The sequence below is a fragment of the Lepisma saccharinum genome, chromosome 24 (assembly GCF_977018435.1).
Source record: "Lepisma saccharinum chromosome 24, izLepSacc3.1, whole genome shotgun sequence".
NCBI classification, from domain to species: Eukaryota; Metazoa; Arthropoda; class Insecta; order Zygentoma; family Lepismatidae; genus Lepisma; species Lepisma saccharinum.
In genome coordinates this window covers 38,192,444-38,205,554 of record NC_139252.1, presented here as the reverse complement: position 1 = coordinate 38,205,554, position 13,111 = coordinate 38,192,444, and the positions used below count along the sequence as shown (strand labels likewise).

The 13,111-nt window shown below is 38.1% G+C and overlaps 1 protein-coding gene across 1 annotated transcript in view; it reads left to right on the top strand.

Moving 5' to 3' along the window:
- LOC145978246 (synaptic vesicle glycoprotein 2B-like) overlaps nt 1-13,111 on the top strand; it is a 91,187-nt gene that overhangs the window by 18,245 nt on the left and 59,831 nt on the right. Inside the window, exon 5 of the mRNA XM_083110729.1 lies at nt 3,211-3,332. Within this exon, the coding sequence (XP_082966855.1) occupies nt 3,211-3,332 (122 nt within the window). The remainder of the gene's footprint in view (nt 1-3,210; nt 3,333-13,111) is intronic.

Sequence of the window (13,111 nt, the reverse complement as noted above, 5' to 3'; positions counted from 1 at the left end):
TTTGTAACTTTCATCTATACTCCCTCTTTTCCTCTCTTTATCTTCCTGTCTCAGTTTTGCTGTTTCTTCTTTTCTTTCCCTGCCTTTCACTTTGCTAATTTCTTCCATTGTTTCCATATGGCTAGGGACATTGCATTTTCGCGATGCGCGAAATCGCGAAATGTGAAAAGAAGATGCAATTTTGAATATTCTGGACGTAACTACACCCCCCATGATGAAATGTGCATGAGTTTTACTCGCGAAGTAATGAAAAATGTGTGCTCTTCCACGAAATGAACGCTTTTTCGCGAAATAACCGTCAAATATCATCACATTAAGTAGAAAACACGCAAAAACTGGCAATCGAGGTTGTGCGCGCAAACTGTCGATTTGTAACGAAACATTTGCCTGAAGTGTCCTACCACTTGCAGCTGAAGATCGTTTTATCTTCAATCACATAAGGAAGACGCTGAAAATTGGGATTTGCCATGCACATAATCTGTTCAAAAACTTCGCTCCCTGTCAAGCTGCATTCCTTTCTTCCCCCGAATGTCTACTCAACTTCCAGTTTCATTGAACTTGCTAGCTGTAGCAGCGATAAGGTTAGTCTGGTTCTTTTTCCACCGCTGGTATATACCGCTGATCTAACATTATATTTACCGCTTTCCACAGTTTTTATTTACCATAAATTTGTCTCCCTACATATGGCTTTCTTTCTTTCTGTCAATTTCTTTCCCTTTCTGATTCTACCACCATTTATTGCTGCAACTTTCTATATTTCTAATTCTTAATACGAGTACATCCATTTCTGCCTCTTTTTTCTGTAGCCTTTTAAGGGGCTGGTGGTCATTTCCCCTCTCAAAAAATGAATGTCAGCCTAAAAAACATGTGTCCACATATTATAACAGTTCAGTGACAGTAATTTGCGTTAATTATTATAAAGGACAGATACTTACAAGTAAGGCTGGTACGGATCATTGCAGGGATTTGGTAATCTCAAATCGAAGCAGTACCTTTGGGAGAAATGCCTTGTTCCCGTCCTTAAAATATTTTGCGGATGCCCCTAGTTGAGAGACAGGCTAAAGAAAGTTGGGCGGGACAAATTTAGAGATGAAGTATTCAGAATTGTAGAGAAAAAAATGTTTAGGACAAGTATTAACGATCATCAGGTCTGACGTTAAGGATCTTACATCTCTTTCCCACACAGTCTAGCATAATGCTTGTCCCATATTCATGCACTTAATACTATAAGTTTGTCCGGCCTAAAAGTGTAATAAAAGAAAAAGTATAACTTGTTAGTTTATTAAGATATTTCCGTACAGTTTTGTTCTACCCATGGAGTAACTCAAAAGTTTTTTGTTTTTTTTAACATACCTAATACACCTTGATATGTGCACAATTCGTAGCACGACAGATGCCCAACCTATATTCAAGCTCCGCCCATGTGTTGTACAGCATTACTGGCGTCAAATTCCGGATTGCAGTACAAATGCGATGTCGTAGATCAGAAACGTCACGAACTCGTGTTTGGTACACTTGAGACTTTAGAAAATCCCACAGAAAAAATCAAGCGGAGAAATGTCCAGGGATCTAGGGGGCCTAACCATAGGAGCACCTCTCCCAATCCAGTGTCCAGGAAACTCACGGTCGAGGAAATCTCTCACTTCTTACGCGTAATGGCTCGGTCTTGCTGGAAGATTACGTCAGGTGAAAGCCAGGGTGCGAAATCCTGGGGGGACGGGAGGATTTCCCTCCCCCCACCAACAATTTTTGCCTCAAAAATGCCCCCCACCAAAAAATTTCGGGGGGAGAGTTTTTGTTACAACAAACAAAAGATAAACAATTACTTTTAATTTCAAATATACTGTACTAAGAATAATATCGAATACACATACAAATGAGTGTAGTTGTGAGTATTCAATGCTTCTTCTCTCTCAAGAGATCATTAACAAATCGACATCATTACGCACAATAAAAGTAAACCAAGAATGCAAAAGTATAATCTAATTGATTTATAGTAACTAAAGCAAAAACTTAATGAAAACTTACACATAATAAAACCACTTCAACTATTTCATAATTTATTAACATCTTTAACCGTTTAGTAAAGGACGTAGTTTCCTACTTTATAATATCTGATATATTTAAAAGTAACAACTTTTATTTTTGGGTAATTAAAAATAATAATATATTTTTAATTTAGTGATTTATTTTTACTTTTAATAACATTATAAATATGTATATCGTATAATTTATATGCATGATTGTGGGAAGGGGGCTTTGTAGATTAAGATCTTTCTCCCCCCACCAGTCTTAAATGATTTCGCACCCTGGTGAAAGCTGAATACAGCATACAACTGCAAGACGTCCAGGTATGTTCTTGCATTTAACAGTTCGTACCGAGAAAAATAATTGGACTATGACCGACCCTATGCTGACGACGCTACGCTTGCTTAATTCTGAAGATTGTTTCGTTCACGCATGCGCAACATAACTAGCGCTGACGGTTTGTAAGCATGCTAAAAAGAAAAACAAACATTTTGAGATTATCTTCAAATTACGTGAAGGTTATTGTGCTATTTGTTAAATATTACACGTTATGAATTGGTCTTTCATTATACTTTTAAGCCGGTTCCACAGATGTGCCGTAGACTATAAGTTTACGTCTACATGCGTTGTCTACACGTAATCTATGCGTAGATTACATTGGATTGTAGTTTACATAGACTACGTAGACAATCTAAAGTGCATTAAAATTAATTTTCAAGGGTTTCATGAAAGGAAAGTGAAATTTCCAACTATATTGGTTCCTAACGAAATGAAAATAATCCTATTTACAACAAAATTTCTCTTCTCTTCTATTATCAACTATGGAAGAAGATAAATAGTATGCAAAAATCAACAACAGATGGCAGTCGTGATCCAAGCGTGGTCTTTTCCCCATTAAACACTAGAATATTTCTTATATTAGGTTTTTTCCTAGGTGAGAAATTGTTCGAATTTGGAAGAAAGACTATGAAACGTTCTCCTCACACATCAGCAACTGATACGCAGTATAATTTTATTTTAATTTCACGACGCCCTTTGCTAAGTTTTCACCTTTCGCCGTGTTGTTTACATAGATTACGTAATCTACGTGTATAAAATAGTCTACGTGTAGAATATAGACTATCGTTGTTTACGCGTAGACGCACATCACTGGCCGGTTCTAATGAACTTTCTTTTTTCTAGTATTAGCGGACCCTCCTCTGTCAATTTCGCTTACCTCGGAGAATTCCATTCCGAGAAGACCAGAGCAAGAGCCGTTGTGTGGCTAGGAGTGTTCGTGGCTGCTGGAGTTTGTTCGCTTCCAGGTACTTTTACTTATTATGTTGGCTTTGAGTAAAGTCTAATCATATAGGAACGGATTTATATGTAAATACATACAAATTTGTATTTATGTATGAAGCTGAAATCAGTTATGTTTTGCTTTATCTTCGTGCATCATGGCATGTAGACTTGAAAAAATCAGTTCTTATTTTGCATATTTGTACATATATTAGGTTTTGGCTCATATTTGACATATTGTAGTGATTTTTACATAGTATTTCCATATTTCACAACATTTCTCAACACATATTCCATATTCCTGCAATAACTAACTACATGTCCCGTATGACAGTTTTTTTGTTTGTTTTTTAAACATTTTACGCCTCCCAACTGTTTGCTTTTGCTATTGTAATACACTTTAAATTCATGTTTATTTAAAATTGTTGTCAACAATAGAGAATGAGGCTCAGGCTCGAGCATGAGATCCTGGTTGTTACAAACGTTATTTTGGCAACGTTGGAAGAGAGTCCCAAGTCCAGCAGCCTATGGAGTCCATTAGTGGTGACGTCACAAGCAGACGACGAGCTTGACTGAGTCTTCACAACGAGAGAACGTATTTTTTTCCTATCCAATTCAATGCTATGATGTACGATGCAAATCACAATTTTGTTTCTTAAGTGCTGTCACAATAATTAAAGCTACCCCTTCCGAAGGAAAATAGCATGAAATGGATAGGAAGAAAACACGTTCTCTCGTTGTGAAGACTCAGTCCCAGCGCGTCGTCTGCTGCGACGTCACACCATTGGACTCGATTGCTAATCCCAAGTTGCGCGATCGACAGCAGCGCCAGAAGCAAGGAATTTGTGACACACGTACGGGACAGCAACGATTTTGTGACACACGTACGGGACAGCAACGCCAGAAGCAACGATTTTGTGACACACGTACGGGACAGCAACGCCAGAAGCAACGATTTTGTGACACACGTACGGGACAGCAACGCCAGAAGCAACGATTTTGTGACACACGTACGGGACAGCAGCGCCAGAAGCAACGATTTTGTGACACACGTACGGGACAGCAACGCCAGAAGCAACGATTTTGTGACACACGTACGGGACAGCAACGCCAGAAGCAACGATTTTGTGACACACGTACGGGACAGCAGCGCCAGAAGCAACGATTTTGTGGTACACGTACGGGATTCGCTTCTGGTTTCTCTTCAGTCAGGGTAATAGTCACAATGACGAGACTGTAGTTTATGTAGCTCGTGTAGTGTCTTATATTATTAAAATGGTAAATTTTTACAATTTCAAGTTCATATCTAACTCCTCATTTTGGTGAAAATAACGAAATATGTATTTACATATTTAGCGCATTTTTATTGTACATAAATCCGTTCCTTGCTTATCATATAAACTGATTAAAGTCATGCATCAAGTTTTACACTAAGTTGAAAATGAACATGTTAGACAGGGTATAGCTTGACCACCAGGTACAGAGAATAATTGTTATTCTTATCTACTCCATTTTATTTGATTCTCATTTGCCCTTGAATTTTTTCCTATCTTTGCGACTGTCGCAGAGAATACTATACTCTCTGGTGATACTTAAATTGTGCTGGTTGTTGTTGGTGGTGGTTTATCGTCATTCATCTTCATTGTCGCGATTTCCAAAAGTGGCCAGAAAAGTGACGCAAGAGAAGAGAATACTAAATTAACCATGTGTTCTCGTAGTTGCGATTACAGAAAAGCGACATAAAAGTAGGATGAAAAACAAAATTTTGCAAAATATACATTAACTGAAGAAAACTGTCGTTTAATGTGGAAATTTAAAATGACGTATAAACCCGGGTGTTCTAAACGTAATATTTGTGAACAAAATGTGACGAAAATAATTGTAATTCCAGAAAGGCATTCTTGTAACAATAATTTCTTGCCAGTCAGAACCTATGTATTGGTAATGAACAAGACTGTGCACGTGTTCATCCGTTAACTGTTGGGAGTATTGCTTTCTCATTTTAATGGAAAAACCCTTCACAGATTGGCTGAATTATAGTAAAAGCGGGCACTGTTAGGACATGATGCATCTGAAAGAAATAGGGCATACGTTTTTGCATTGGAAGTTATAAGATACTGGATGGCTCGCTGATAGTTGACGTCAGGCAATTAAGGGACGTTTTCACTTCAGTGACGTATAGGACGTGAATTCATTTCAACAATGTTTGAAGGCGATTTTCTCAGGAACCAAAACATATATCGCCGAGATATTTTGCACATCTCATTTTTGTGTCATAATCCGTAAAATGAATGTGTCTAAAAGGTTTTTCATGTCGGAGTGAAAATGTCCAATGGACGGTTACTGCTACCCCCCATTCCAATTACACAACATTTATCAAGAATAGATAGAACAAGGTAGAAAGGAAATATCAGTTATTAACCATTCTTGTTGTCGACATAATATATAAGGGTTGACCAAATGAAACTTAATGACTATTGTCGTACCGTAGTAGCATAACGACGTAGAGCTTTGTGTTTACTCTGGTAGGTGGCGTTGTATGTAAGAAAGCAGACTGGTATGGTCTGTACAGTGTGTTGTTTACATGTGCAGAAACATTGTCATTGAGCAAGGGAACTATTCACACCATTCTTCATCATACCACAAGGTTTGCGCGCAGTGGGTCCCCAAGCATCTTTCCGAGGAGCAGAAGGTTGGACGAATGGGTGTTTGCATGGAGCATCTGCTGCGTTACCAAGCAGAGGGGAGTCCGTTTCTTTCCAAGACTGTGGCCACAGATGAAAGGTGGTCCCACCACTTCGACCCAGCCACAAAACGGATGAGTATGGAATGGAGGCATCCCAACTCACCACGCCCAAAAAAGGCTCATTCCTCCATCAGAGCTGGAAAAGTGATGCTCACTTTTTACTTCGACGAGAAGGGCCCATTGCTTTTGGATTGGCTGGATGCATGTGGGACTGTCATCTCAACCACATACTGCACTACCCTAAACAAACTGAAATCGGCCCTCAAGAGTAAGCGAACTGGCATGTTGTCATATAGGGTTCTTCTGTTGCACGACAAAGCACGCCCTCATATTGCACAGGTGTGACGTGATCTGTTGCAGCGTTTCCGTTGGGAAGTCCTCGACCATCCTCTCTACAGCCCTGATCTCTCGCCCTGCGACTAGCACATCTTCAGGCCACTAAAAAAGCATCTGAAGGACCGCCGGTTCGCCAACGATGCTGACTTCCGTGACGTCGTTGAAGATTGGTTCCGCAGTCAACCACGGACGTTCTTCGCTCAGGGTATCTATACCCTTGTGACGCGCTGTGTGACACTAGCTTGAACATACAAGGTGACTATATGTAAAGGATATGTAACCCATGGATCACTTTTACTTCCTGTATGTTCATATATTCCAACCAATAAATCATTACAGAAGAAAAAACGAAAGTCTCACTTTCATTTGGGCAACCCTATATACTCGGCATTGATATGGGGGATGATCCTGGGTAAAAAATAAATCGATCTGACAATTCGATTATCGAAGGCGGGGATGGAATACCGGTTTGGCCAAGTTCCCAATGTAAACAAGTGGAATACAGATTGTCTACGAGTTTATTTTGTTATAAAAGATCGGATTCAAATTGGATCACTTAACATTTTTAAGTGATATAGAGAACCAAAGGTACCTCGAAAAAATTGGGAAGTTCCCGGATCTGTTGGATGTAGATATAAGGGACAATACTAATATTTTCTAAGGCAATGTTGATCTTCTACCAACAATTTATTTTTTTGATAAGACTTCTGCAGGTTGAAATGAACCTTACATTAATTATAAACATTAAAATACTTCAATTACAACAGAAAAATAAACAATACTAATAATTACCACGGTTATAATTGTCATTATAAATTAATAATGTAACCTAATTAATTTTTTTTCAAAATGTATTATTATTATTGTTGTTTATTATTATCATGCTATTCGATCCACAAGCCGAGTGAATATCCAGCACAACTATTTTTCATTAGTTATTTTACATTTTATAGTTACTATACTGAAATGCACAGTTATTGTATTTTGTTATTAATAGAGCCCGGAAGTTTGGCAAAATGCCTCTTTTTATCTACTGCATATATTGATAAAATTTTTCCGGATATACGTTGCTCATGTTGTTTCGAATGTTTTAGAAGCCTTTTCATTTTGCCTATTTTGCCTATTTGGAACCTCACTGCCTATTTTTAATTATAATGCCTTTTTTTGCCCTTTTCAATTAAATTTGACCATTTTTTTAAAAAAATGTGCTGGCATTTATTTTTCTTTCGTTTATTATGTGAATAATTTTCGCCTTATTTAAGTAATATTGAACTGATGCATGTTTCAACATTGCTGAAGGAGAAAAGTGTGAGAAAAATGTATTTCATGCTCAGTTAGGATATTGCCTTTCGGTTAACATTTCTTGTGCATGATTGACTGCTGAAGTGGACAGGTTGATTTCGAACACAAAGAAGATATTTCTGAAATCTCCCTCTCGAACCCGAAAATTTAAGGAAGTTGAATCTGAGCTTAGTTTACCTCCGCAACCAGTCTTGACCAGATGGGGAACCTGGATATCAGCAGCTATATATTATGCTAACAACCTTGAAAAAATCAGTGAGGTGATAGATGCTCTTCCAGAAAATGAAGCGGCTTCAATTCGTGAAGTGAAAAAACTCCTGTGCTATTCAAGTTTATTTTTGCACATTATGGTGCATTCCCAGAGACAATTACAATTACAGAACTTAAAAAAACACCTTGTAACATCCATGAAAATGTACGAGGAATCTATGCAGCAGATGATGGAAGTGCCAGGAGAAAAGGGGTCAGCTGTTGCGGAAAAGTGCAAGCGGGTAGTGAGTGCAAATGAGGACTTGAAACAATTGAAAACAATTTGTGATATTCTAAAAGGTGAAAATGCTGTTACCGAAATGCGTCCAGCTACATTAGCTTGTTTTATGTATGCTCCAATAACTTCTGTCGAAGTAGAAATATAATTTTCTATTATGAAAAACATTCTCTCTGACAGACTACTATCAATGAATGTTGAGTAATTAAAAAAACACCTTGTAGTTATGTGCAATCAAGACGGAGAAAATTGAAATGCTCTTCCCAATGTAGATTTTAACATGTTGCCAGAAATTATAGATAAAAGTAAGCGACTTCAAAATATGCCTTTTTTCGGTTTATTTTGCCTTTTTTTCATTTTTAGTGCCTATTTTCCACATTATAAATGCCTTTTTGCCTGCCTATTTTAACGAAAATAAATGCCTGAACTTCCGGGCTCTAGTTATTAACTTTTGCAAGTGTCGTTCAAGAAAGGACTTTAGAAGTAACTCATACTCATAAAGTTTATATGGTGTGACTTCATCTGACATTGTAATTTTTCGAATTCTGAACACTGTGGAACCATTTATTCTTTGAATTAAATGGTAGTATGAAAATATAACCAGGTTCCTATATTTTTCATTCTAATGCATTTTTTACATTGATAACTCTCTTTGAATACTAACCAATGAACTTTATTTCTATTATTAAACATAGAAACAACAAACTTTCTGATTTTTTGTAACTTGAAATAAACGATGCCAATCTCCATCGAGGGGGTCGATCGACGAACCCATTCGACACCCCCTCCCGACGCCCATGGAGAGATCGCTTAACTACTTCAACTAGGAGTGTGCGGGATCCCGAAAAATCGGGACCGGGATCGGAAAAAAAATTTCCCGTCCCGATCTCGACTTCGGGAAATGAATTCCCGACTGTTCGGGATCCCGAGCAGTCGGGAAATACTGAATGGTCATTTTAAAAAATCGTTAATTCTAGACGTTTTCTGCATTGTAAATGTCTGGAACTTATCGAAAATTGTTAGTTTTTCTACCAGAAATGCAAAAACAATCACTTAAAGTGAAAATGACGTGTAGAATTCGATATTTCCCGAGCTTCGGGAAATTTTGAACATTTTCCGTCACGAAAATTTCCCGACTTTGTCGGGAAATTGCGAATTTTTCCCGTCCCGAATGTCTGGATTTTAAAAATTTCCCGTCCCGATTCCGTCCCGACCCAAAAAATTCTGTCCCGCACACCCCTAACTACAACCAAAAGGCAACTGCGTTATAATATGATTATAAACAGTTCCAACATTTAAATTTAGTCAAGGAGTTAGACAATTATAGTTTTCTAAACACGTAAAATATTTTCATTTAATTTGATGAAGTGCCGATTGTAGGGCCTACTCCCTGGTGTTTGTGTCCAATCTTTCGCTCTACTGCCTGAATCCACTGATTTTTCCGTCACGGGTCTGTCTGAAAACGATGCATAAATACCTGAGAACAAGTAATTATTCCCTATCTCATGTTGGAACCAAAAGCCACAGGTGTATGGGGCACGGGGGACGAGGCCCTCCAACCACCTCTCACCTCGCACTCAAAGACACCCTCTCTCCCAGCGCAGTTACCGTAGCCTGCCGTTCTTGTATGCATATTTTTTGCTGGGAGAGGTTGTGCCCCATTAAGGATTATGGAGATTGTAATATTGAGAGGAGCAAGGTGAGTGAATACTAGGTCTTGGCACCTAAAGAATTTAAACCAAGGCGTATTTTCTATTTTACTCAGAACTGTAATATTGATAAAAATATATTAAAAGAAGAAAAGACAAGAAGAGAAGAAAGAATTAAATTAAATGAAAACATAAGAATATATGAATATTAAAATTGGATATATACATTATAAAGATATACAACTCTGAGTAGTATTAGAATTTATTGAAAGGCTAATACACTTCAATGCGTCCTTGGACCCTTAGGAAATTGAAACGTGTAATAATTGAAACCATTGAAAGAGAGACTTAAGAGATCAAGGGAGTTTCAATAAGACCGTACGTAGACGAGAAACTCTCGTTAACAGTTAGGAAAGGGACTATCCCGAAGAGAGGGAAGTGCCCAATTCTTCCTCTTCTATCGGCTCTTCCCAATCAGGCATCCTCTTCTTTGGGTGGAACCATCTAACATCTTGAGATATGATCCAGCATCCCTCTGACGGGACTTCTGGTGGAAAGGAATCTTCAAGGATTTCCAGTGATGATGTCTTCTGAACTTTTTTAGTCACTAGATGTCTCTTCATAAAATCCTCCGGTAATTCCAGCACAACCATCAATCACAGATTCACAACTGAACACTGACACGAGAGGCAGTCACACACTCTACTTCAGGTTTCTTGTTCATCTTTCAGAGGTGATGTAGAACTTCAGTGGCGCAGGAACGCTTTTCATTTGGGGGGGTACAAAATTTAACGTCTCATACACCCCATATATACAGGGTGATTGGTAATTCGACCTATTCCTGGAAATGGGTAATACTAGAGCACATTTGCCACAAATTTGACCCTATGCACCGAGGGTCGGAAATCAATGGGTATCGAGTTATTGCAGTTTGTAGATTTTTGTGAAATATTTCGACTTGATACCAAAAAACTAATAATTGTGAAAAAACTACTACACCCTGGGCACTTAATAGACACGTTGCTAACAGCTGACGAATGAGTGACTACTGGGGAAAAAAAAATCATGCCCATAATTCCCATACCCACAGAAAGAAACAGTCATTGGTGCACACGTCATGAAGAAATTTGGAAATTATCGTTTAAATCGAAGAGGATTACTCAAAAAATTGGTAACACACTTAGCGTAAAAATTAAAAAAACTTCCTCGTTTCATAAGCTCTCCAAAAATATACAAATGTTGTCAAGTGGCACACGGGTTGGGGGAAAAATCTGAATAAAAAGCGGAGAAGGCGCGTTGTAGACCTCTTTGTAAAGTGAAAAGAAGTTGTCGGTTGTAAGAAATAAAGGAACGAAAATGAGTGAAATAATAATGTTATTTACCATTCTCATGATTCCAGGTTGTCAGAATTAACTGCGGAGTGGTTAGCATAGCGCGCTATACCAGGTTTTGAATCCCGATCTGGGCGTAGGTGTTATTTGCGAGGGTCCCTTCCTCAATTTCATCATATCACTCATCCTTATCTTTGCGATTAGCCAAAAGTGGCAGAAATGCGAAGTTAAAATAAACAAAATGAATCAAACATTTACATCTTACAACCCCCCCCCCCCCAAGACCTTGTGAATTCGATCAAATTCTACCAATATCTACAGCTGAATGTGAAAGCGGGTTTAATGTCGTGAACCTAACTATAACTGATTAGAGAAATTATTTAGAAGTTTTAAGCCTGTTTCTGCTTTCAATAAATAGTGTGCATTGTTTGATGCAGAAAAATTTGCAACAAATTGGATCAAGTCTAAGCATCACAATGTCATTTACAAGATAACTGACAAACCATAGAACCTGCAATGAGCCTAATTTATATCGAGCATTTTTCTGACTAATGTAATTTTCTAACAACTTGACTTTAGAATTCAACTTAAAATTACATTGTGTTTGTGTTTAATTCGATATCAAAATAATATTTGAGAAATTAATGTCTAATTCTAAGCATATCTCATACATTCATTCATTCATTGTTTTCTGCCTAATTGGCAGGTTTTCACTGCAATCTCCAGCTTTCCCTATTCTCCGCCTTACGCTTCGTAATAGCATACGACCCAGTTAATTTAATATCATCCATAAGCTGATATCTCTTTCTTTCACGGACTTTTCTTCCTTCAACCATTCCCTCCAAGGCATCTCTTAGCAGGCAGTTCCTTCTTAGACAGTGTCCTAACCAGTTTCTTTTCCTCTTCTTGATGGTCTCCAGTATAGATCTTTTTTCACCAACTCTTTTCAGTACGGCTTCGTTTCTTACCTTGTCCGTCCATTTTACACGCTCCATTTTTCGCCATGTCCACATTTCAAAAGCTTCGAGTCGTTTCTCTTCATTTCTTCTCAACGTCCAGGTTTCTGCACCATATAGTGCTACACTCCACACAAAACATTTCACTAATCTCTTCCTTAGACCTATGTCCATGGGTCCACAAAAAATATTTTTTCTTCTATTGAAAGCTTCTTTTGCTATTGCGATTCTCATTTTCACTTCTTGGTTGCAGCTCATGTCACTGCTTATAGTGCATCCGAGGTACTTGAAGCTATCCACTTGCTGGATTCTTTCACTGTTTGCTCTCACATTAATATTCCTTGGTTTCCGTCCAATAACCATTGCCTTTGTCTTCTTTACATTAATCTTCATCCCATACTGATCACAGCTGCTGTTTAACTCTTCTAACATACTATTTATGGTTATTTCATCCTCAGCGAATAATGCCATGTCATCAGCAAATATTATGCAGTTTATTCTTCTTCCTCCCAATTTGACACCTCCCGTTCCCTGGAAACAATTTTTCACTATATCTTCTAAATAGATATTAAACAAAGTAGGCGATAGGCAGCATCCTTGTCGTACTCCTCTTCTAATTACACAACCTTCTGTCATTTCGTCTCCTGTTCTCACTTTAACTCGTTGATTAATGTATAAGTTGCTTAGAAGTCTCCTCTCTTTCCAATCTACCCAAATTTTCTTCAGAAATTCTGAAAGTTTAACCCAATTCACTCTATCAATGGCTTTCTCCAGGTCTACAAATACTACAAACACCTCCTTTCCTTTCTCTAAATATCTTTCCCCAATGGTCCTCAGTAAACCAATTGCATCCCTTGTGCCTCTTCCTTTCCTGAAACCAAACTGTTCTTCCTCTAACTCGCCACTGACCTTCGAGTATAGGCGTCTGTTCAGATTTCTTAGAAGAATTTTTGCCGAGTGAGATATCAAGCTGATTGTCCTGTACTCAGAGCATTTTC